The sequence below is a fragment of the Cnephaeus nilssonii genome (assembly GCF_951640355.1).
Source record: "Cnephaeus nilssonii genome assembly, chromosome: 20".
Lineage (NCBI taxonomy): Eukaryota > Metazoa > Chordata > Mammalia > Chiroptera > Vespertilionidae > Cnephaeus > Cnephaeus nilssonii.
This window is the reverse complement of record NC_137091.1, coordinates 37,897,413-37,922,119: the sequence shown is the minus strand read 5'-3', so window position 1 is coordinate 37,922,119 and position 24,707 is coordinate 37,897,413. Positions and strand designations below refer to the sequence as shown.

General features: G+C 51.1%; 1 protein-coding gene across 1 annotated transcript in view; it reads left to right on the top strand.

The window, feature by feature from the left end:
• Window positions 1-3,962: 3,962 nt before the first annotated feature.
• Window positions 3,963-24,707, top strand: part of FCGBP (Fc gamma binding protein) — a gene marked incomplete at its 5' end in the record, with an annotated part of 40,762 nt that continues 20,017 nt past the window's right edge. The window contains 7 exons of the mRNA XM_079799770.1: window positions 3,963-4,017; window positions 5,322-6,569; window positions 8,342-8,691; window positions 12,526-13,096; window positions 15,101-15,705; window positions 18,104-18,671; window positions 22,123-22,715. Coding sequence (XP_079655896.1) covers window positions 3,963-4,017; window positions 5,322-6,569; window positions 8,342-8,691; window positions 12,526-13,096; window positions 15,101-15,705; window positions 18,104-18,671; window positions 22,123-22,715 — 3,990 coding nt within the window. The remainder of the gene's footprint in view (window positions 4,018-5,321; window positions 6,570-8,341; window positions 8,692-12,525; window positions 13,097-15,100; window positions 15,706-18,103; window positions 18,672-22,122; window positions 22,716-24,707) is intronic.

The following is a 24,707-nucleotide window of genomic DNA, read 5'->3' as shown; positions in this document are numbered from 1 at the left end:
TGAGAGAGAATCATTGATTGGCTGCCTCCTGCATGCCCCCTGCTGGAGACTGAGCTCCCAACCCAGGCATGTGCCCTTGACCGAAATCAAACCCGGGACCCTTGGGTCCCCAGGCCTATGCTCTATCCACTGAGCCAAACTGTCTAGGGTAATGTAGTTTTCTTTTTTGTAATGTCTTTGTCTGGCTTCTGTATCAAGGCAATACTATTACCACAAAGTGAGTTAGAAAGTGTTCCTATTTATTTTCTGGAAAAGTTTTTAGAATTCATGTTATTTCTTCTTTTTAAAATTTATTTTTATTTTTTAAAATCTTTATTGTTCAGCCCTGGCTCGTTTGGCTCAGGGGATAGAGCGTCGGCCTGTGGACTGAAGGGTCCCAGGTTCGATTCCAGTCAAGGGCACATGCCCGGGTTGTGGGCTCAATCCCCAGTGGGGGGCGTGCAAAATACGCAGGAATGCCAGAGACCCATGAAGGAGTGTCTTTCTACTAATACACTGCTGGAACGAATGTAAAATGGTGCAACCACTTTGAAAAACATGTTGGTTTTTTCCTAAAATGTTAAACAAGGCACTCTCCCTCTCAGAAGCATGCCTTGCCTTTCCCTTCTCCCTCTCCTCCCCAGTGCATTGGGCCATTCTTTTAGCAAAAACAGTTTTAATGCACATGGAGGTCAGATTGTGGTGGGTGGAAGAGAGATTGGTGGGGAGGTATAGAACAGAAGATAGATGTAGCAGAACTCTCAGTTCCAAGTAGCTAAAACAAAACAAGGGGATTTCCATTAAGTACAGGAGCAGATAGCCAGTGTCATATAAGAGGAATTAAAGAGATTAGCCTCAGCTTGGGTTCTTGGCCAATGACTCACACAGAAAGTGATGATGTTTGGATTCCAGATAAGGAGTCAGCAGGTAGGTTGTGGGGAAGGTGCACCAAGAGGAAGGAACTGCACAGCAATGGTGAGGTGGACAGTGCAGGAAATGGAGCACCAGGACTTGGGATCCTCCTGCCAACAGTGAGGATTTGCATTCACAGGGACAGGGAAGCATGGGATGTTCTTGAGCAGAAGAGGAACGAGATCACGGTTGACCCTTAGGGAGGTTAGTGGCAGCTTCGGCAAGACAGAGGAATTCCCCCAAAGGAGTAAAGAGACCCCCTTGTGGAATCCAGAGCATGTAAGAAGGAAGTTAGAAATTGCTGGCAAATCTGAATTTAGCTGCAGAGAGTAAATTCCCTCCAGCTGTGCCCTAGGGTTGTAAAGCCCAGATAAGCCAGAGGGTTCCAGGGGTCTGAAGTGGTATGACCAGTGCAGATCTGCCCCCTGCAGATCCTGCCTGCAGGGAGAGGTCAGAAGGCTCAGATGCACAACCACCCCTTGTTTGGGCTGCCAGTGGTGGGATAGAGGTGGTTTCTCCATGTGCCGCGCCAGCAGGGCCAAGGATGAACCTGAGGAGGGGCGGTGAAGAATTGAAGAAAAGACAGACAAGAGAATACAGATGGGGCTAGGTGGATCTCCCGTGCCTGGATGAGGACATAAAAGACCCAGCCTGCAAGCTGATGCTTTATTTTATAGTCTGATTAAAACAAGGGTAGATTAACATGTATACAAATGTTCTTGTTTTGGCAACACTTGCTGCACCTCCCACAGCCCATTAGCTACTTAGGAAGGAATTAGGGAGGGCTACAAGGTCAGGCTTAGTTATGCTAGGAGAGCTCTGCCCTCCAGGCTGGGACTTGTTTGTGGTCCTGCCACAGGTCAGCCAAGGCTTGGCTCTAGAGCCACTCCCTACATCTCCGACCATAAGAAAGTGTCCCCACAGGTTATCTTTACCCCATCAGTGGGATATCTGAGAATAGATATGATATGGAGTAAGGCACAGGGTCCAGCACACTATACACCCCCCTCGCACACACACCCTGAAAAGACCGAAAAGGTCCCAGGGGTTTCAAATCCAAAATATAAAAGATTTCCCACCCCCACCCCATCTGGGGACTCTGTCTGCAGAGAGCAATGGCAGATTTTGAAGGGGGAAGGTTTCTCTCTGGAGTCGAGCTTGGAGGAGACTGGAGGGGGCAGGGGGGGGTGTAAAATCACCCCTGAGACTTACCTTAGTTGTCTGTCTCCCTCCCCTCCTCATTTCTCTGAGTGCCTCAGACTATAAGAGAAGTATCTGACATAGATTTTGACATCTTGGTTTGCAATAGCTGCTTCCTCCTTAGGAATCCCAGAAGCCCCCTCCCTTTTTCCCTTGGCAACTCAGATGACCCCTCTCCCCACCCCCAGACTCTTCAGGGACCCAGGCACCCCTCTCCCCAAAGCTCTCACCCCTTGTAGGTCCCCCCACCCCTCTTCCTATTTCTCAACAGCTCTGGCTTTTATCCAGTCTCCTGTTTACTCACTTCATTTTCCTGGTTGACTTTGGGTCCCTGGTTGACTCTGAGCCTTTATCTCTCCCTCTGGGAACCTGCCCTGGGTGGGGGGTGTCAGAGCCCCACCCACCCTGGCTGCACAGAGGCCCAGGTCTTGGTGATAAGAGAGGAGGAGTCCTGGGGGCAGCAGCTGCTGGGTGTTGTGCGAGAGGGCACCCAGGCTTTGCAGCTGTTGTTTCCATGGGAGAGTCCCCAGCAAACAATGAGTCCTAGGTCTGGAGGATGGGAGCAGGGCGTGGGTCAGGCCAGGCTCCAGGAGGAACAGACTCCACCTGAGATAGCCCACACCACCTTTCAGCGGTCTCTTCTCTCTGTGTGCGACCTAGACCCATCTCCCATCCCAGGCAGGCTCTGGAGTGATGGCGGGCACTCACAATCTGTTCAATCAGCCCCTTTTCAGGGCCAGAAAACCATTCTCCAGGAAGTGGAACCTGGCGTCTGTGTGGAACCAGGACACAGAGGCCTCTGTCTTTCTTTGCACACAGCTCCCGTTGCCGCACAGAGGTGCCTGCCTCCCACCTACAGTCTTTGAGAGTTTGCTGAGCACCCTCTGGGAGAGAGACAATCCCAGTGAGGTTAGTTTTGAAGTTCCCATCTCAAAGGAGGCCCTTGGACTGGGGGTGGAGGTGTTGTGTCTCACTGCACAGGCCTGAGTAAGGTGTTCAGATACCTCCCCATCACACACACTCCCGTAGTGGTGCTCGGAAACAGCATGTGGGTGGCTGGGGACCAGGCATCAGCTAATAGAAACTGGGGAGCAGCCAGGACCCGGATGCAGGTCCTCTGCTATTGTGCCTGGCAGGAGCCAAAGAAAAAAATCTGCAGGCAGCTTCTGGTCAGCAAACAAGATCAAATACCATCTTCCACCCAGCTCCCAACCCCCCCGGGGACCTCGGGTCCGAGCACCCTGCTCCCCAGCTGTTTTTCTCAGGACCACCACCCTTCTAAGACTGAAGCTCCCAGCAGGCTCTCAGGGCACAGCCACCAGCTGTTCTCATATCCTCAGGCCCTAGGCATCCAGGCTTGCCCTCCACCCTTCACAGGCCTTCAGGATCCCCATCCCACCTGGCCCTGGGATCAGGAGCCTCCTCCCGGAAGTTGGAACCATCTGCCTGGCAGGTGGCCCAGGGTGTGGCCCAAGGAGCCCAGAAACTCCAGTATATAGCCCAGCCCAGGGGCTAACCCTGAAGCTCCAGGGACCTGCAGGTGAGAGAGGCTGGGTCTCCTTTGGCAATAGGACATCAGGTCTCCTGCTCTTGCCCCTGACTCCAGGCTTCCCCACCCCACTCCCAGACCCAATGGACATCCAACTTCCCTATCCTTGCCCCTGTCCTGCCCTCCCCACCCCATCCCCAGACCAACTGGACATCCAACTAACCCTATACACACTGGCCCTTGGATCCAGCCCACTCAAGCCTTCCTGCTGCCCAGGTGGCCATTGTCCTGAGACTGGGCCCTTCTGTTCTTTCTGAGATGGCCTCCATCAGGAGGGGCAGACCAGCTTCCTATGACCTCCCTCTTTTTCCTCTCTGCAGACATGGGTTTCCTGTGGAGCTGGTGGACACTCTGGGCTGGAGCAACCCTCCTGTGGGGTAAGTAAGACCAAGATCCCATCCCTGTTCTTGTTCCAGTCTTGATCCCTGTTCTTGTTCCTGACTCTGCCTGCCTGGGTCAGCACCCTCCTCCATTTGTGTCCTCTCCACAAACCCATCTCCCAATGTCACCCTAGGCTAGCTGCAATGGGAGAGAGGGCCCTTGGGCTCTGCAGAGAAGTGTGATAGAATGGAGGTGAACACCTTAGACCCCAATTCAAGATGCAAGAACAACCACTCCCTTGATTTTCTGCAACTCAAGCAAAATTTAGACCCTAACAATCATTCTGCTGAGTTAATGGAGAATTTCACTAAAGTCATTCTTGGCGGACTTGGTGCCCAGTTCTCCAGGGTCCAGGACTGGAGTCTTAAGTAAACCAAAGGACTTGGGGGAGGATGGGACACCTGATTCCTTGGCCCCATGGACACTAGGATACCCTTCAAGGGCCCCCTCGTTCAGCAGGCACTCCTTCTATAACCCCACACTCTCCCCAAGACCCCATAGATCCTTCCTTCACTCCCTCTCTTCTCCTTCTTCTCCTTCTCCTTCTCCTTCTCCTTCTCCTTCTCCTTCTCCTTCTCCTTCTCCTTCTCCTTCTCCTTCTCCTTCTCCTTCTCTCTCTCTCTCTCTCTCTCTCTCTCTCTCTCTCTCTCTCTCTCTCTCTCTCTCTCCTGGAGAATCTCTTTCTTTTTGGGGGTGTTGAAAAGTACCAACTGCTCTCTATTTCTTGGAGACATTTTACTCACACTCCATAACTCCTTTCTTCCCTTTACCCACTTCACACTCCCCACCCCACCTCCAGTTCTATTATCACAAACTGGCAACTGAATCCAGCCACTTTGGGCCCCATAGTGCTTAAAACAATTTTGGGTTGGAGATTTCACATGGAAATTCAGAGAGCCAGTTTCTTGCAAAAAAAAAAAGAAAAGAAAAAAGTAAAATCTGGCATAAAAAAGGAAAAAGGAGCCGATAAGCTGTCAAAATAACAACAGGCTAAAGCTAGTAGCAACACCCCACTTTTGATGTGTCTGGATGCTCCATTTGCACAATCACCAGCCAAACTGTTTCTCACATTTACATTCCTTGCCTCACACTTGAATTTGAGATCTCTGTCCAAAGCATTCAGGCTTTTGGGAGACAAAGTCAGAAAGGCTGGTAGGTAAATGCTGCAAGAAAAAGGAGAAAGGGAAGAGAAAAGAGGGGGGAAAGCCCAAGTGAGTATTTAACAGGTTATCCAGGCACAGGGCTAGGGGTTACTTCTCTGATGGATAAGTAGACCCATGAGTGCATTTTCTCACCCCAGGGTTGACCCAGGAGGCCTCAGTGGACCCCAGCAATGCTGGCGGGGCGGAATTCCTCACAGCCTTCCTGCAGAACTACCAGCCCGGGTACATCAAGGGCAAGCTCCACCTCCTCCTCACCAGTCTGTCGGACAGCCCTGCTTCAGTTGCCATCCTCAGCCAGGCAGATGGCACCTCGCAGAATGTCACGGTGAAGCCCGGGCAGTCGGTCCTGGTCAACATCGGCACCAAGGCTGAGATGATCGGCAGCAATCTCTTCCAGCACGCGGTACTGGTCCACTCTGATCGCAACATCTCTGTGCAGGCCATAAACACTAAGCCCAACACGGAGGAGCTGACTCTGCTGCGGCCTACCGGCGCCCTGGGAACCAAGTACTTTGTGTTCACGCCCCCTAGTGCCTCCGCTAAGAACGTCAAGGAGTTTGCTGTGGTGGCTGGTGCCAAGGGTGCCAGGGTCAGTGTGCAGCTGAAGGGGGCAGTGACATTCCTGGGCAACTTCTACCCGGGGGGCAGTGTCCTAACTGTGAATCTCAAGCCCTACCAAGTGGCCCAGGTACAGAGCACGGCTGATCTCTCAGGGTCAAAGGTCACAGCCAGTAGCCCTGTGGTCGTCCTCTCCGGCCACAGCTGTGCCCAGAAACACACAAGCTGCAACCATGTGGTGGAGCAGCTGTTACCCACGTCTGCCTGGGGCACCCACTATGTGGTGCCCCCTCTGGCCTCCCAGACCCGCTACGATCTGGTCTATGCTGTGGCCAGCCAGCCCACGAAGCTGACCTACAGCCACGGGAATGTCATCGGCTCCAGGGGACTCCAGGAGGGTGACGTGATCGAGTTTGAGGTCCGGCCATCCTGGCCACTCTTCCTATCTGCTGATGTGGGCATCCAAGTCCTGTTGTTTGGCGCGGGTGGCACGAGGGACAGAGTGACCTATGACCCCTACTTGGTCCTGATCCCAGATGTGGAGGCCTACTGCCCGGCCTATGTGGTCAATAACTTCCCGGGCTCTAAGGGCGTGGCCCTAGTGGTGGCACAGACGAAGGATGCTGACAAGCTGACCATTGATGGACACAGGCTGGGGACCAGGCTCACCTGGGTAACTGTTCCAGGCAGTGAGTTCTCATATGCTGAAGTGGACCTCAACAGTACTAACATGATCCACATGACCATGGCCAATACCAGCTTCGGGCTGCTCACCTTTTGGCTGACCCAGTCTGGGGGCTACGGGACAGCAGCTGCCTGCAGCCAGAGTGAGTGATGGGAAACGACAGCCTGTCCATCAGGTGTCCCCTTTGTGGCTCTCTCTTGCCTTTCCCCTTTTCTTACCCACCTGCTCTCCTGTGGCTTCCTGGCTCAGCTAGGCTGTTCCCCCTGCCACACACACACACACACACACACACACACACACACACCCCTCCATCCTCTCTGTCATCCTTCCTTTCCTTAAGGCTTCCCAGCCCCTCTCTATATCCGCCCCCCCCCCCCCCAAGCAATACTCTACTCTAAATGTTTAGCAACAGGTGTGGTCCAGGGTCCCAACCAGTCGGAAGAGATACCAGCGCATGAAGCAGGATCCTAGGTATCTGGCATTAGCCCTTGGTCTGTTGCTTTTGGGGAGAAGTTGGGAAAGGGGTCTTAGGGGAGAGCCGATGTGTGAGAGAGAGGAATATTTGGAGGCGGGGGGACAGGGATGGGTTAACAGCTTTTTACCAATTTGTTTGTAAATACTTTTATATTTTAGCAACTGATACACAACTATACCAGTTGCTAAATGATACTCTCCCACACCTGCTTTGGAATGTTTACGCCCAAACTCAGGAGGCCTAAAAGTATAATAATAATGATGCCTCCCATGCTGGGGTATTTCTCTCTCAATATACCAGGTGCCTCGCACGCGTTAACGTAGTTCATCTCTAGGACCTGGCCCTATGTGTAACCTCAGGCTCAGCACATTGAGAAGCTGCTTCCAGGCAAGGCAGTGTTTGATGGCACAGATGGGAGAGCCAGGTTTCTGGGGTTCAAATACCACCTCCGCTTATGTGACCTGGGGCATATGACTTCACCTCTGGGGGCCTCAGTTTCCACTTCTGTAAAATGGGGGTAATAACAGCACCCCCTTCACGGGGGTAATGAGTAAACATTTGTGAAGCACTTTGGGGGTACCTGGCAAGTGAGTAGGGCTATGGAAGGGTAAGCTGCGATTATGAGTAGACAGAAGGCAAGAGCTTCTGAAGACTAGGAAGCAGAGGAGCAGAAACTGTTTCTCCTTATTTGGAACCCCTACCCCCTTAAGCTAGGACCCTAGACACTAGGGTTCCCAATACTGGCAAAAAATGTCCCTCCCTCCGCCCCTCCATGGCATAAAACCACTCGATTTCAAAGGGCCGCTTTGGGCTTCAATAGGAAAGTGGCGAAGGGGTAGGTGATTAATTATAACACCTGGGGCAGTTCCCAGCCCTCCTTAGTTTTAGCTTATTTAGACCTGGCAGCACCCCCTCCCCAGAAATCCCTGTGAAGAAGGTATCATTGTCATCAATGTCACCAGTGAGGAAAGTGAGGCACAGAGGAGTTTACCATTCCTTGTCCAGGGTCACACGGCTGATTGGTTGAGCCGGGTCTCTGACCTGGGCAGCCTGACCCCACTGTCATTCCCATTCTGCTGAACAGTCTCTGTCTTCCATCTTCTGCCTCAGCCTGTTGACCTGAGTGAGAGGGTAGGAGAGGAGGAAACAGGGAGAGGAAATTAACGAAGTTAGGTCTGCCCTGACTGTTCCTGCCGGTCCTTTCCCGCTCCCTTCCAGTCCTCTGGGCTGAGCGGTGTTAACCTAGGGAATCAGGAAACCTGGGCTCGGCGTAGGCCTGAGCAGCTCTCTCCCTGTGCGACTCCAGACCTCAGTTTCCCCACTTCTAAAACGGGCAGCTGTGAGCACACTGCCCAGACTCCCTGCAGCGGGATTGCGCCAGGACTCCCACCCACGTGGACATCGCTAACTTCTCCCTCGCCGCCCCCCTCCCTCCCCAGCCCTAGTGTCTGCGGAGAAGACCTCCTGCGAAGAGGTGCAGTGCGCTCCCTCGCAGCTCTGCCAGGTGGTGGACGGGCACGCCAGGTGCATGCCAGGCTCCGTGGCCGTCTGCCGAGCCCAGGGTGACCCCCATTACACCACCTTCGATGGCCGCCGCTACGACATGATGGGCACGTGCTCGTACATGATGGTGGAGCTGAACAGCGAGGACCAGACACTGCCGGCCTTCAGCGTGGAGGCCAAGAACGAGCACCGTGGCAGCCGCAGGGTCTCCTACGTGGGCTTCGTCACCGTGAACGCCTACAGCCACTCCGTGTCGCTGGCCCGCGGGGAAGTTGGCTTCGCCCGGGTAAGGAATCCTGCGTCTTCAGGGTTATAGTGCCCATCAGTTAGAAGGAGGAGGCAAAGCCTGGGGGTCGCGGGGGAGGGGGGGGCCAGTCCTAGTGGAGGGTATAAGAAGTGGGCCCAGGATGTGGGCGTTGGGAAGGAGGGATCTGAAAATCTGTGGCAGAATCTTAAACCCCTTTTGTCCAGCAACGTACCTCTTTTTTTTTTAAATTAATTTCTTTATTGATTAAGGTATCATATATTTGTCCTCATCCCCCCATTCCCATCCCACACCCCTCCCCACGCATGCCCCCACCCCCCTGTTGTCCTTAACCACTGGTTAGGCTCATATGCATGCACACAAGTCCTTTGGTTGATCTCTCCCCTTTCCCCCCACTCTTCCCTCCCCTCCCTCTGAGGCCCGACAGTCTGATCCCTGCCTCCTTGTTTCTGGGTCTGTTCTTGTTCATCCGTCTATGTTGTTCATTATTTCCCCTAGATGAGTGAGATCACAGCAACGTACTTCTAAAAATTTTAAGGATGCCCAGAGATATGGTTAGGGGGAAAAAGTGTATGCCAATGTGGTTTGTAATAGCAAATAACAACAATAACAACAATAATAATGGTAGGGAAAAAGAAAACAAAACGTCCCCAAATGGGGAATTTCTTAAGTGGCCAAACACTAACTTTAGTGAGCACTATGTGCCAGATTTGTTTGCATTTTCCAGGTTTTAATGCACTTAATATTCACAGCAGTGTGTAGGGTAGGCACTATTATTATTATCAATGCTTTTAGACGAGGAAACTGAGGTCCAGAGAGATGTGTGGCTTCCGATGGTCTTAGAGCTAGAGGAGCTGGAGCTGGGAACACAGGCAGGCTGGCTCACACGTCCCTATTTTTAACTTCTGGTCCTTTTGCCTCTGGTAAGTGGGTCAATACAATAACAGCCTACAGCCATTATTCATTTCCCTCCACCAGGTTATTAGGAAAATGTTCAAACATCTGAAAAGTTAAAAATCACTGTGCAGTGAGCACTTGTATGCCAATCATCTAGATCAGGGGTAGGGAACGTCTGGTCTGAGGGCCATAGAAGGCCCCCGAAATCATTCGGTCTGACCCTGCCAAGGCATTAGGGGTGAGTTAATTAAATGTTCGGCCAAATAGAGCAGGCTAATTTTTAAGTTGATAATTTTGTATGGTTCAAGAATGATGTTATAAATATCTAAATGGCCCTCGAAAGAAATAAGGTTCCCCACCCCTGATCTAGACTCTAAATATTTTACTCTTCCTGATTTACCACACATGTGTCATCCGCTCATCTCTCTGCCCATTCAACAATCCAGCTTATTTTTTATGCACCTCAAAGTAAGTTCCAGACACCCGTATATGTCACCCCTAAAGACTTCAACATCCATATCATAACTGGAATATATTATTTTTACATTTCTTATTGCTTACTTTTGAAATTAAATTTATACATAATAAAAGCCACACCTTTGAAGTGAACAGTTCACTGAGTTTTGGCAAATGTGCAACCCAAACCTGCATTAAGATACAGGATATGTTCATCACTCTGGAACATTTCCTTATGCCCCTTCCCAAACAAATCCCAACCCACCCTAGATGCAATCACAGTTTTGATTTTTCCCCCCTCCATAGATTAGTTTTGTCTGTTCAAGAACTTCATATTAATGGGATCATCCAGTCTCAGGAGCCTTTTGTGTAAGGCTTCATTTGCTCAGCATAATAATTTGAGGTTCTCCCATGTTACTGCAATTAATTTCTTAATAGATAAAGCCTTCGCATCGCTCAAAACAAAGACAGAGCATGTTGTGAGAGGTCTTGCTTTCAGCCTATCTTCATCTGATCTTCTCCCACTCCCCACAGGTAACACCTTTACTCAGTCCTTGGGTGTCCATCTAGGGTTCCTTGATGCCAATACAAACAACCAGAAGCATACATTCTTACCGCTCCCCTGTCTTAGAAAAGTGTGCTGTACTGTGTGCTCTGTTCTGCACTTCGCTTTTCGCACTGAACCATACGTTCTGTTTCCATATCAATGGATAGAGAGCCTTCCCTTCCTTTCTTACAGCTGCACCCTTCTCCATAGCATGGGTGCATCATAGTTCATTGAACTCAGTCCCCCGTGGATGGACACTTTGCTCTTGATGGCAAATGGTACTGCAGTGAATATTCGGAGACCTCCCTCATTTTATGAGTATGCAGGTGGATCTGAGAGATTAACAGCCAGGTGGATTAAAGTTGGTGTTCTTGGGATCTAGGGGGATGGAGCACAAGCTAAGGGGGGCTTCAAATCCCTTGAAATTAGGTGCAGAATTTTGCACATGCCGTGTGCAAAATTCAGGAAGAGGGTCCATTGCTTTTGTCAGTGACCTGACACAGGTGTAAAGCTCTTGGTAGAATCCTGGCAGGATGTCCACAAGATGTTAGGAGAGCAAAGGAGTTCGTGAAATGATGACGTTAGCATGGTCTCATTGTTTTTAGAAAAAGATAAGTGTATTTAAAGGTAGAGACAAAAATATTTCAGGATTTATAAGTGGTGTGTGTGTGTGTGTGTGTGTGTGTGTGTGTGTGTCTACAGCAATATGGGTGATTTGTCTTTTCTGTTTTGCTCATACACATTTTGGAAGTTTTCTGTAATGAACAAATATTACTTGTATTATTTAAAAATGGAGATCACTGCTCTTGCAGAGCAATAGATTTGAACAGTGATCCCTGGACTGAGAGCCTATAAATGTGGAGCCCCAGGCTGTCTCAGTCACTGCTATGTCCACAGCACTGCCTAGCACAGACCTGGACACACCGTAGGACTCTTAGAGGCTTTGCTGATTAACTGAATAAATGAATGAATGAATGATTTATCATATCTTCAGACCACCGCTCATGCTGTTCCTTCTGCCTGTTACTCCATTTTTACACCCCATACGCTTGTCTAAGATGAGAATATGTGGAGAAAGCATAAGAAAGAGATGCTCGGGAAGAGGAAATGGGTCCAAGGGACATACGCCTTATCTTCTGGCAGACGCTCTCCACTGGGACATTTGCAAAGGAATACTCTTCCTAGTCCCTATTTTCGTGGCTCTCTCTTACTAATCTTTTACAGCTCAGCTCAGCTGTCACTTCCTCCAGGAAGCCTCCCCTGGCCTGCAAGGTTGGGTCTGGCCCTTTTCTAGGTTCCCACAGCCTCTTGTGCCCCCACCCCAGGCCTGCCCATTCTGACCTTTCTAGTGAAAGGTCTCTCTTTACCATTGGACTGGGAGCCCCATGAGAGTAGGGTCAGTTGCCTTGGTCATCGCTGGATCTCCATGATTTCCCAGCACAGGCTAGGCAGAGTGAGTGCCCAGTGAGTGTGTATTTGACACAGCAGTGCCCTCATTCACTCACTGAGTGCCTGCTGTTCTACCAGGCACTGTTCTAGGCACTGGGAATGAAGTAGGGATCAAAGATCCCTGTCTTTGTGGACACCTGGCAGTCTATGGAGTTAGATGATATGTGCAAATGATATAATAGAAGGTTAGAAACTCTGAGAACAAAATAGAGCAGGAAAGAGTTGCCATATAAAATAGGATGGTCAAGGATGGCCTTGTTGAGAGGGTGACATTTGAGGAAAGCTTTTGTAAGAGGTGAGGAAGTGAGCGACGTGTACATCTAGGGGAAGAGCATTTCTATCCACAGGGATAGCAACAGCAGAGATCCTGAGGCTTGATTGGTGGCAGTAATAGGAGGGAGGAATCCCACTGCAAGCTGGAGCAGGGAAGCCAGTAGGAGGAGATGAGGGTCTGAAGGCCGGACCCCATGATGTGACCACTCCCCTCCCTCCCCATCCTTCTGCAGATCGACAACCAGCGCTCACGCCTGCCTGCTTCCCTGGCCGAGGGTCGCTTCCGTGTGTACCAGAGTGGGAGGCGGGCCATAGTGGAGCTGGACTTCGGGCTGGTGGTCTCCTACGACTGGGACTGCCAGCTGGCACTGAGCCTGCCCACACGCTTCCAAGGCCAGGTGTACGGACTGTGTGGCAACTATAACGGCAATGCCACCGATGACTTCCTCACACCTTATGGGGATCAGGCTCCTAACGTTGTGGAGTTTGCCAACAGCTGGAGGCTGGATGACGGGGACTATTTGTGTGAGGACAGCTGCCAAAGCAACTGTCCCTCCTGCACCCCAGGCCAGGCCCAGCACTATGAGGGCGACCGTCTCTGCGGCATGCTGACCAAGCCGAACGGCCCCTTTGCCGCCTGCCATGATGCCCTGAGCCCCTGGCCCTTCCTGAAGGAGTGTGTATACGACCTGTGTGTGCTCAACGGGGATCGCTCCAGCCTGTGCCGCAGCCTCAGTGTCTATGCCCAGGCCTGTCTGGAGCTTGGCGTCTCTATCAAGGACTGGAGGTCACCAGCCAACTGCCGTGAGTGATGTCCTGGTCGGGGCTGGGAACACATGGAGAGAGGCAGGGGACCCCTTCCATCTGCTCAACACCTGAACACTTGGTGTGGTTCAGCCTGGAGCTGGGTCATGTCAGGGACATGGAGATGGCCAAGATGGCCAGGCTGTGTCCACAGTGAGCCTAAGGTTGAGGCAGACATATCACTCAACAGTGACAGTCCAGAAGGGTCATGGCTAGGTTGGGGGAGGCATAGACAGAGTGGTCAGGGCAAGGATGGGGGAAGTCCAAGGAGTCTATGGGAGACTAGAGAAGCTTTCAGACTCAGTCTGGGGGATTAAGGAGGATTTATTAGAGAAAAGGATGCCCAATCAACAACCCATAGGAGGACTAGGAACTAGCTAGGAAAAGGGGAGCAGGAAGGGAGTTCCAGGCTGAAGGAAGAGCACATGCTAAGCTTGGCATGAGAGGTCATCCTCGGACTCCCGAAGCAGGAATGTGAACACTTCTTTATAGCCCTTCCACGACTCCCCGATGTCCTCTGGATAAAGTCCAAGCTCCTTAGTCAGGTGTCCATCCCCTTAATCATCCTTTCACTCATTTACCCATTCATTCATCAAGCATTCCCCAAGTCCTTACCTGTCCCCATCTCCGAGCTGGTGATGTACACCCACCTGCCCCTGCCCCTGTGAGGTTCTCAGAGAAACGTTCAGGGGGCAGAAAGGCTAGAAGGGAGGGAGGAAGAGGCATCCAGGCCCAGGCCCAAGGCTTGAGACACTCTGGAGGAGGAATAAGTCTGGAGTAGATACTGGGGCTGTTTGGGGTTTGTCTTGGTCATTGTTGTGTCCTCGCTGCCCAGTTCTCACTCCCCTCTGCCGAGTTCCCTAATGCCTCGTGCAGAAGAGGAACCAGGGAGTTCACTCATCCACTGGGCCAGGCCCTGTCCTTGGTGCTGAGGATTCAGCTGTCATTGGGCAGACCTGGTCCCCACTCTCACAGAACTTATGTCCTATCAGGAAGACAGCCAGTAAGCAATAAACTGTGGAGTATCTCCAGAGAGCAAAAGGAATAAAGTTTATGTAATAAGAGCAAATGAGAGGGTCATGAAGAAGGTGCTTAGGGAACACCTTTCTGAGGCGGTGACATTGGGGCAGAGACTAAGGATAAGGCAACAGAGTCAGCTAAGTAATATCAATGATGCTTGCGGGGTGATCCACACAGATGAACTCATGTACTCCTCACAACAACCTGTGAAGTCAGTACTACTATTATCCCATTTTACGGAGGGGGAAACTGAGACACAGGGCAGTTGGAATCATTTGCTCATGACCACACAGCTAAGAGGGGAGAGCCAGGATTTGAACCCAGCCCATCTGGGCTTCAGTAGCCTTCTCTTAATAACATGCTGTACTGCCTTCCGAGGAAAGTCCAACACAGGCATAGGGGCCTGAGCCGAGAGTGCGAGGATCTGTGAGGAGGCCACTGCGGCTAGGGCAGAGTGAGCAAGAGAGAGAGAATGAGAGGAGAGGATAAGAGGTGATGAGGGCAGATGCTGTGAGGCCTCGTGGGCCACCAGGAGGACTCTGCCCTTCACTCTGAACAAGATAGAGCCACAAATGGGCTCTGAGCAGGAGACGGATGTCCTCTGACTCAGGTGTTCACAGGGTCCCTGTGGCTGCCTGGGAGGGACAGACTGTGGGGCATGGTGGGGGCAGAGGGGAGCCGGCACGAGGCTGCTGGAGTGGATAGGAGCGGGTGAGGACGGTGATGATAGGAGAAGGGGGCAGATTCTGGGTAGACTTTGGATATGAAGCTCACAGGATTTGCTGACTGGTTGGTTGTCCAGGGACTGAAGGGAGGAGGGGTCCACTCTGTCTCTGAGGTTTGAGGCCTGAGCGCCTGAAGGATGGGGAGCGCTGGGGGAGGATCAGGGCTCTTTGGGGAGGGAAGTCCTGGCACTTTCCCGACTGAGAGTCCCTCGAGGGCCCCACTGCGCTGGCCTGACCCCTTATCCCTGTCTCCCCGCAGCCCTGACCTGCCCTGCCAACAGTCGCTACGAGCCCTGTGGCCCCGCCTGTCCCGCCTCCTGCAACCCCACCGCCGTTCCCGCCAACTGCTCGGGGCGCCCCTGCGTGGAGGGCTGCGCGTGCCTCCCGGGCTTCGTGTCCAGCGGCGGCGCGTGTGTGGCGGCCTCGTCCTGCGGCTGCATCTACCAGGGCCGCCCGCTGGCTCCCGGCCAGCAGGTGTGGGCAGACGACCGGTGCAGGCGGCGCTGCACCTGCGACGGCGCCACCCGGGAGGTGAGCTGCAGCGACACGCAGGGCTGTCCCGCCGGCGAGCGCTGCCGCGTCCAGAACGGCCTCCTGGGTTGCTATCCCGACCGCTTCGGGAGTTGCCAGGCGTCCGGGGACCCGCACTACGTGAGCTTCGACGGCCGGCGCTTCGACTTCATGGGCACCTGCACCTACCTGCTGGCCGGCTCGTGTGGCCAGAACCCGGCTCTGCCCGCCTTTCGAGTGCTGGTGGAAAACGAGCACCGGGGTAGCCAGACCGTGAGCTACACGCGTGCCGTGCGCCTGGAGGCCCGCGGCGTGAAGGTGGAGGTGCGCCGGGAGCATCCCGGGCAAGTGCTGGTGAGCATGGAGCACCCAGGGCCCCGTGGAGGTGGAGGGGCGGGCATTTCTCCCAAAGAGTGGGTGGGGCTGTCCGGAGGCCTGTGGTCAGCGATGAAAGCCAGGGTCCCCAGGCAGGCGCTGCTGCCTCTGCCTGACGGTGTGACTTTGGCTCTCCCGGCCTTAGTTGTGTCCTCTGTCAAATGAGAGAATAAGAAGGTGCCTCGAGTAGAAGCTGCTCCACAAGGTGGTTGTGAGGATTTGCCCAGTTAATATCCGTAGAGTGTAGAAAAGACCCTTGAGGCCCAGCAGATGTTCAGTACATGTCAACTTAATATTGGGTTGATGTGAACCCTCCAGAGTTATAGATTTGTGCGTTTTATGGTTGATTTTCAGAGGGTAAGGTGACCTGTAAAAGGTCGGGAACTAGAGGTGTGTGCGTTGGGGGTGGGGGGGGGTGAGAGAGGAGAGCCCAAAGAGCATCATGGTTCTGGGCAGAGGACTCTCAGATGGTCCACCTCCCCGCAGAAGTCAAGATAAAAGTCGAGAGGTGGGGTTGTGGTAAGATTCACAACATAGTTGATAATTATTATTGAGAAGGTTGGGGCAGTGGCCCAGGCTTTCAGGGGGAAGATGAGTGGGAAATGAAAAACCAAGGGAATTTTCCATGTGCCAGGCACTGTGCCAAACACTTTACAGGCCTTACCTCTGAATCCTGTAAATCCAACGATGTTGGAGTAAAGGAAATTCTGCCCATAACGCCTAGTGTTTGACATAGAGAAGCCCCTTGATAAGCAGAAGACATAAATACCAATATGTATGCTCTCGCCTCTCTGAAATGACATTTAAGCGGAGGCTTGGATAATAATAGCCATATATTTAAATGCTTGACCTACAGTAACTCAATGAATTTCTACAAGAACCTAACAGCTAATCTTGTTAGATGAGGAAACGGAGGCATGGAGAGGTTAAGTGACTACTTACTTAAGGGTACACAGCCAATGAGTGGCAGAGCCAGGAATTTGAAGCCAAGCGTCTCCAGAGTCCATACTCTCAAACACTACCTTCTGTTGCCTCTTCTGAAGAAAGAGATGGAACAGGGAGATAAGTGGATGGAAAGGGGTTCCTGCTAGAAAGAACAGCAAGTGCAAAGACTTTGAGGGAGGAACAAACATGAGAGGCAGAGGAACATCATGGAGGCCAGTGGGGCTAGGAGAGAGGGAGAGAGGGAGCAACGAGGTAGGGGATAATGGAGGGGATTGCTATGACAGAGGCATTTGATTTAAGCTAAAAACTAAACGATAAGGAAGAGACCCAGGTGAAAGTGGTTATTCCTGGGCAGGGGGAAGATAGGTGCAAAGGCTGAGGCTGGACTGAGCTCGAAGAGTGTAGAACAGCAATGGGGCCAAAGAGGTTGCCCCTGAGGGAGTGAGATTGGGAAGATGGAATACAGAGGCTGCTAGGAGAGGAGATCAGAAAAGTGGGGACAAGCAGGGCCTGGTGGGTAGTAAGGTTCTATTTTAAGCTGAGAGGTGAAAGAAGCCAGGCAGAGAATAGGGATGAGGAAGAGGGTAGAAATGTGGCAGCGAAGGGTACAGCAAGTGCAAAGGCCCTGTGGCTGGGCTGAGCTGGGTGAGTTCAGGGGAATATCAAAATGCCTGCATGACTGAAGTTTCACGGGTGGTAAATGGGATCATTAAATTGAAGAGTAGTGGGGCTCAGATCATCTAGGGCTTTTTAGGCCATTGTAAGGGGTTTGGAGCAAAGCGGACCCCTAAAAGGTGAAGTAGAGGTGGCCAAGTGAAGAGCGATGGGTGGTATTCTAGGAAGAGGGCAAAGCAAGTGCAAAGGCCCTGAGGTGGGAATGTACTTGATATGTTCAAGGAGACATCAAGGAGGCTAAGCGAGTGATGTAGGCACAAAAGTGGAGAGAGCCAAGGTTAAGCAGGACCTTCTAGAGTAGGGACTTGGATTTAAGCCAAGTACTGAAGGATGAAGGGAAGGCAGCCAGGACAAAAGTACTAGCTGACGTTCTTGGCAAAGTGAAAAGGCCCTAAAGTTAGACTAAACTGGGAGAGTTAGAGGAATATCAAGAAAGCCAGTGTGGCTGGAGCAGAATGAGTGAGGGGGAGGGTGTGAAGAAGTGAGGTCAGGGAGGTCACGGGGAGACAGAGTCTGAAGGCTTTGAATCCCATGAGTTAGGGATTTGGATTTAAGTTGATGCTTGAAGTATGAGGAGAGGTGAACGGTGTGCTCGGCAGAGGGAACAGCACGTGCAGAGGCTCTGAGGTGGGACCAAGCATAACGTGCTCAAGGGAAGAGCAAGAAGCTGAGACTAGCTGGAGCCGATTGAATGAGGGTTGGGCTGCAGAGCCATGAATACACCCTGACCCCTTGGCTCTCCCGCACCTCTGCCCAGGTGGACGGCATCCTTCAGTACCTGCCCTTCCAGGCAGCAGATGGACAGGTCCAGGTGTTCCGCCAGGGCCAAGATGCAGTCATACGCACAGACTTTGGCCTGACCATCACCTATGACTGGAATGCCCGGGTGACTGCCAAGGTGCCGGGAAGCTATGCCGGGGCCCTGTGTGGGCTCTGCGGGAACTTCAACGGGAACCCAGAGGACGATCTAGCTCTGCGGGGCGGGGGCCAAGCTGACAATGCGCTGGACTTTGGGAAGAGCTGGCAGGAGGAGACAAGGCCAGGTTGTGAAGCAACCAAGCCAGGCGACTGCCCCAAGCTGGATGCCCTGGTGGCCCAGCAGCTGCAGAGCAAGAAGGAGTGTGGGATCCTTGCTGACCCTCAGGGGCCCTTCCGGGAGTGCCACCGCAAGCTGGACCCGCAGGGCGCTGTGCGCGACTGTGCCTACGACCTCTGCCTGCTCCCGGGCCAGTCTGGGCCCCTGTGTGACGCACTGGCCGCCTATGCTGAAGCATGCCAGGCCACCGGGGCCACTGTGCACCCCTGGAGGACTGAGACACTTTGCCGTGAGTACCAGTCGTGAACACTGGGGTCTCCGTCTTTTGTGTCTTCGTGAACATATAAATACCATTAACTCGTTTAATCCTTATAATAGCCATAGGAGGTAGGAACTGTGGTTTCACCCATTTAACAGATGAAGAACCTGAGGCTCAGAAAGGATCAGTTACATGCCCAGGATCATGACAGCTAGGAAATCACAGATGCAGTGAACATTTGTAAGATGACTGGATGCGTCTGGTGGCCCTGGGTCTGGTGGCCATGTTGTGGCAGTTGTCATTCGGAGATGAGCCGTGGTCCTGCCTTTAGAAGGAGCCCGGTTCCCTCTTTTTCTTTTTCTTTTTTTTTAAATATATTTCTTTATTGATTTCAGAGAGGAAGGGAGAGAGGTAGAGAGATAGAAACATCAATGATGAGAGAGAATCATTGATCGGCTGCCTCCTGCACGCCCCCTATTGGGGATCGAGCCCACAACCCAGGCATGTGCCCTTGGCCGGAATCGAACCTGGGACCCTTCAGTCCGCAGGCCTACGCTCTATCCACTGAGCCAAACCGGCTAGGGCCCGGTTCCCTCTTGAGTTCTTCTTGGTCCCCATCTGGTCTACTTCACTCGTGTACGACACCTGCCTGGCCCCTTGGGTAGTCAGTTTGAGACCCTTGCATCCGACGTGGCTGCAGGGATGGCCTTCACCCATTTTTGCTTGCCTGTAAGAGAAGTTCGCAAAGCCAGGCATCCCTTCACCCGATTTTTTACATTTTAAAATTTATTGTTGAAATATCAAACGCATGTTTAAATATACATAAGTAGCAGCTTCACCATTTTTTCAGCAAGAGAACCAATTTGCATAACCTGTCCCAAGAATCATAAAAAAGAATATACACGGCCCCGCCACTGCCTCAGAAGCCCCTTCATGCCCTCTTCCTGGCCCTATAACCCAAGAGGTAACCCCTTCATGCCCTCTTCCTGGCCCTATAACCCAAGAGGTAACCACTGTTCTGACATCTGAAGTTCCTAAACTTAATATAAGTTCAAGTTTTCATCTATAGTTTTCATTCCACAGAATAATGAGAAATAGTAAGTACCTGTTGTTTTAATTCACTAAGCTTTGGGGATATTTGTTACCCAGCAAAAGCTAACTGATGGAGTGGTCAAAAAAGAGACTTCGGTGTATATAACTATGTTACAATAGGTTAAATACTATTGAAACTAAAAACCATGTCACCAGTTCCTTGACATCATCCAAAACTGGGTTCCAGTTTCCCCAATTCTCTAAGAAAAATGTGTTTTTTTAGTTTATTTGAATCTGAATTCAGACTAAGCTCACACAATGCATTGGGTTGATTTTTCTGAAATCAATTTTATCCTGTAACAGTCTCCTCCCTTCTCCCCCAACATATTATTATGAAATTTTTAAACATACAGAAGAGTTGAAAGAATTTTAGCCCTAGCTGGTTTGGCTGAGTGGATAGAGCATCGGCCTGTGGACCAAAGGATCCTGGGGTCAATTCCAGTCAAGGGCACATACCTCGGCTGCCGGCTCCCCCCTGGCCTGGGCCCTGGTCAGGGCGTGTGCGGGAGGCAACCAATCGATGTATTTCTCTCACATCCATATTTCTCTCTGTCTTTCCTTCTCTCTTCCACTCTCTCTAAAAAAATCAATGGAAAAATATCCTCAAGTGAGGATTAAAAAAGAAAAAGGAAAAAAAAAGAAAGAATTTTACACTTGCCATCAAGATTCTACAGTCAATATTTTATTATACTTTCTTTGTCGCATACCTATCCCTCTATCCACCCTCCCTTTTGTTCATGCCACTTATTTATTGGAAAATAACAGGTCATTTGCCCTACAGGATTTCCTATTGTCTGGATTTGACTAGTTGCTTCTTTATAGTGTTATTTAATTTGTCCCTTTGTCTAGCCCAGTGGTTCTCAACGTGGGGCACACACCCCACAGGGGGGCAATTTGATTTTTAAGGGGGGCAATTTGAGAATGAGTTATTAACGGTGAATTTTTTGCATTTCTTATGGTTCTAGGGGCCTCATATGCAGCATATAAGTATACTAGTATATTGTGACATATTTATGCATTTCAGTTCTCTATTATATGTTTTGAAACTTTATTTGCTATTTTTTCATATCACTTCATATTATTATTTTTTTAAACAATTTCTTAGTGATTTCTTCCTCAGTACTTGAACTGTCCTTTTGTTCTTTTATTTTTCTCTTTCATGGATGCCATGTTCTTTGGAAGCTTGTTTAGACGAAGTTAATGGCCTTTTGGGCTTCATCTACGAGAATAGGAGTTCACTTTTTTAAAAAATTTTGATTTCAGAGAGGAAGGGAGAGGGAGAGAGAGATGGAAACATCAATGATGAGAGAGAATCATTGACTGGCTGCCTCCTGCATGCCCCCTACTGGGGATGGAGCCCGCAACCCAGGCATGTGCCCTTTACCAGAATCGAACCCGGGACCTTTCAGTCCACAGGCTGACTCAAACTGGCTAGGGCTAGGAGTTCACTTTTTGAATAATAAGAATTATATGTCACGGGGGGGGGGGGGGAGGGGCATCAGGATTTTAGAGATGCTTAAGAGGGGCATGGCCAAAAAAAGGTTGAGAACCGCTGGTCTAGCTGGATTTTCTTGTAAACTGGATATTAGATCTAGAACAGTGCTGTTCCATGGAACTTCAGTGATAATGGAGATGTTCTACATGCAGGGTGTCTCATATGGTTGCCACTGTCACATGTGGCTATTGAGCACTTGAAATGGGGCTGTTGTGAGCAAGAAACTAAATCTTCAATTTTATTCCATTTTAATTGCACTACACGTAAATGGCCACAGTGACTATTGCATTGAGCTGCACAGACAGAGGACTCTGATTGGGTTCCGTTTTAGTTTTTCATTGTTGTTGTTGCTGTTGTTTTGTTTTTGAGGAAACTGCCTTTCTTATAATCTGGAGTGAGTGGGGTTTGGAGAGAGGAACAGGGATTTTTTCTTTTTTCTTTACAACACGGCCAGATATTTTAATCTATAGAATTATTACTCCTACTATAGAATAAAGACGCTAAGAGCACTGCATTCACAAATACACTGCATAGATCACACACACAACTCACTATATACATGCATACGTATGTTTAAAATATGTACCACATATGCACTTGTTACCAATTTGAATAAGGTCACTGAAAACATTACAGGTGATCCAAACCACAGTAAAATAAGAAAAGAATCCTAATGATCAGTATCAGATTAACTGTGATATAACCTGTTTCCCCAGGCCCCACTCAACAGAGGGAGTCTTTGCAGCTGGACCACTTATATGCGAATGTGCATGTGCGTGTGTGCGTGTGTGTGTGTGTGTGTGTGAACAGTGTGTGCACATGCATGTGTGTCAGGAGGTCAACTGTGTCACCGGAGTCAGGGATTCTCCATTCTGACAGTCACTTTCCCTGCAGCACTGAGCTGCCCGCCCCACAGTCACTACGAGTTGTGTTCCCGCGGCTGCCCACTGTCCTGTGGAGACCTCCCAGTGCCCGGGGGCTGCGGCTCCGACTGCCATGAGGGCTGCGTGTGCGATGAGGGCTTTGCGCTCAACGGTGAGTCCTGCGTGCCCCTGTCCTCCTGCGGCTGCTTGTACCAGGGCATCTACCACCCTCCGGGCCAGACCTTCTATCCTGGACCGGGGTGCGATTCCCTTTGCCACTGCCAGGAGGGCGGCCTGGTATCCTGTAAGCCCTCCACCTGCGGCCCGCATGAGGCCTGCCAGCCGTCTGGTGGCATCCTGGGCTGCGTGGCCGTGGGCTCTGCCACCTGCCAGGCGTCGGGAGACCCTCACTACACCACCTTCGACGGCCGCCGGTATGACTTCATGGGCACCTGTGTGTACGTGCTGGCTCAGACGTGCGGGACCCGGCCTGGCCTGGACCAGTTTGCTGTCCTGCAGGAGAATGTGGAGTGGAACAATAGGAAAGTCAGTGTGACCCGGGTGGTCACTGTCCAGGTGGCTAACTTCACCCTGCGGCTGGAACAGAATCAGTGGAAGATCAAGGTGAGAGCAGGGACGGAACCTGAAGGGGGTGGGGGTCCGGGATAGAAGGTGATCTGTGGGTGGGAGACCCAGGGCTCAGAGTGGATGTGGGAGGCATGGGGCTCCCAGGCGAGGGCTTGCCAATCAGAGCCCAGAGTGGGAGCCAAGGGACATGAGACCTGTTTTCATGTGGCTCAGTCTTCCCCCTCTCTGCCCTTTGACTATACCCCCCTCTGAATGTCTCTCCCACACCCTCTTCTCTTCCCCTCCATCCTCCCCTCCATCCTGGTCCCTGCCCCAGCCACTTCCCTGGTCTCCCAGCCCGTGGCAGACATGATGCAATCAGAGGTTGGTAAAGTTCAAGGATGGGAAAGGGGTCAAGGACAGAGGACGACCTGTGGATAACTCCATCACTCCTTAACGGCCACAACCACAACAATAACAGAATTATGGTTTTATACAGCTGACTCCAGACATTGGCGGCTAAGCACTTCATACCTACAGTGTCATTTGATCCTCCCAGCAGTAGCTGGAGAGCCATGATTTGCTTTATTTTTTCGAGGGGACGTCCCGTCACTGGCCCAAAGGCCCCAGCAAAAGCAGGACTTGAACCCCAAGATGGTGTGCCAGGAGACAGCATGCTGGGCCCTGGGTGCTTTGGGGCTTTTCTGACCAAGAAGGATTTGGTCTCAAATGGGAACTGGCATTTCACTTACACCAGAGGGTTTTCCCCAGAGATCCCACTACAATTCAGGCACAGGGCTGTTGTACTAGGAGCAATATTGACGATGAGGATGCTGATGAATAGCTGACTATGTCATGTGCTCATGGATTTGATGTTTAAATATAGTCCCTGAGATAAGCAAGCTCCTAGAATAGCACCTGGCCTATTCTTGGCTCAAAATGCATGAGTTGTTGGTGGTGTTATTTTTTGCCTCACTGAATCCCCCAGCTTTGCCATGAGGTGGAAAACTATTAATATTCCCACTATACAGATGAGGAAACTGAGGCATGGGGGAAGGGGGGAAGTCCCTTGTTCTTAACCACTGCCCATCCCTGCTTGGGAAGTATGGTGGTTGGCTCTATTTAGGAGACTCAGTCAGGAGCATGTCTTTCCCCTGCCTTCTCCTCTGATTCCTCACACTTTCAAAACAACCTAATGTTCACTGTGTCTGCGTTTTAAAAGGCCAAGCAAGCACGTTAACCAGAGCTGGATTTACAAGGCTTTGTTGGTGTCCCGCAGCCTTACACTAAAACAAGTGATTTTGGGTTCATGGACTTGAAGTCATTTCCCTAGAAATTTAACCTGACTTTCCACTCACTGATGCTTAAGGCAAAAACCCTTAGCACCCATTTACTCTTCAAAATAAAAACTTCCAGTCATAGATAATAATTATAGCAAAAGTCCCCAGAGCACCCATTCTGAAGGAACCCCCGTTCTGTGCCAGATACGCGTCTTAGCACTTGGCAAATATTAATATATCGCATCCTGGCAACACTGTGGGGAAAGTACCTCATTCCCACTCAGCAGACGAGGAAGCAGAAACAGAGAGGTGACTCCCCTGCCCACGGTCACGGGAAGACTGTACGGGGCAGAGCTGGTTGGAGCCCAGGCAGGTGTCTCTGGAGTCAGTCACCGCAGTAAGTGGTGATTAAACAGTGATGGGTAAGGTTTTATTCCACTGAGACACCACAGACATTTGTTTTCTCATAGTTGTGAAGGCCGGAAGTCCACAATCATGGTGGTGGCAAGGGCTGCGCCCCCTCCCAAGGCTCTAGGGGAGAATCCCTCCTCGCCCCTCCCAGCTCCCGGAGGTTCCGGGGGTTCCTTGGCTTCTGACTGCATCTCCCCACTCCAGTCCTTGTATTCATCTCCCCTGGCCTTCCCTGGTATTTCTGTGTCTTTTCTTCTGGCTCTTATAAGGACATTTGCCATGGGACAGAGGGCTCACCCTAATCCAGGAGGATCCCATCTCAAGATCATTATCCTAATTACATTTGCAAAGACCCTTA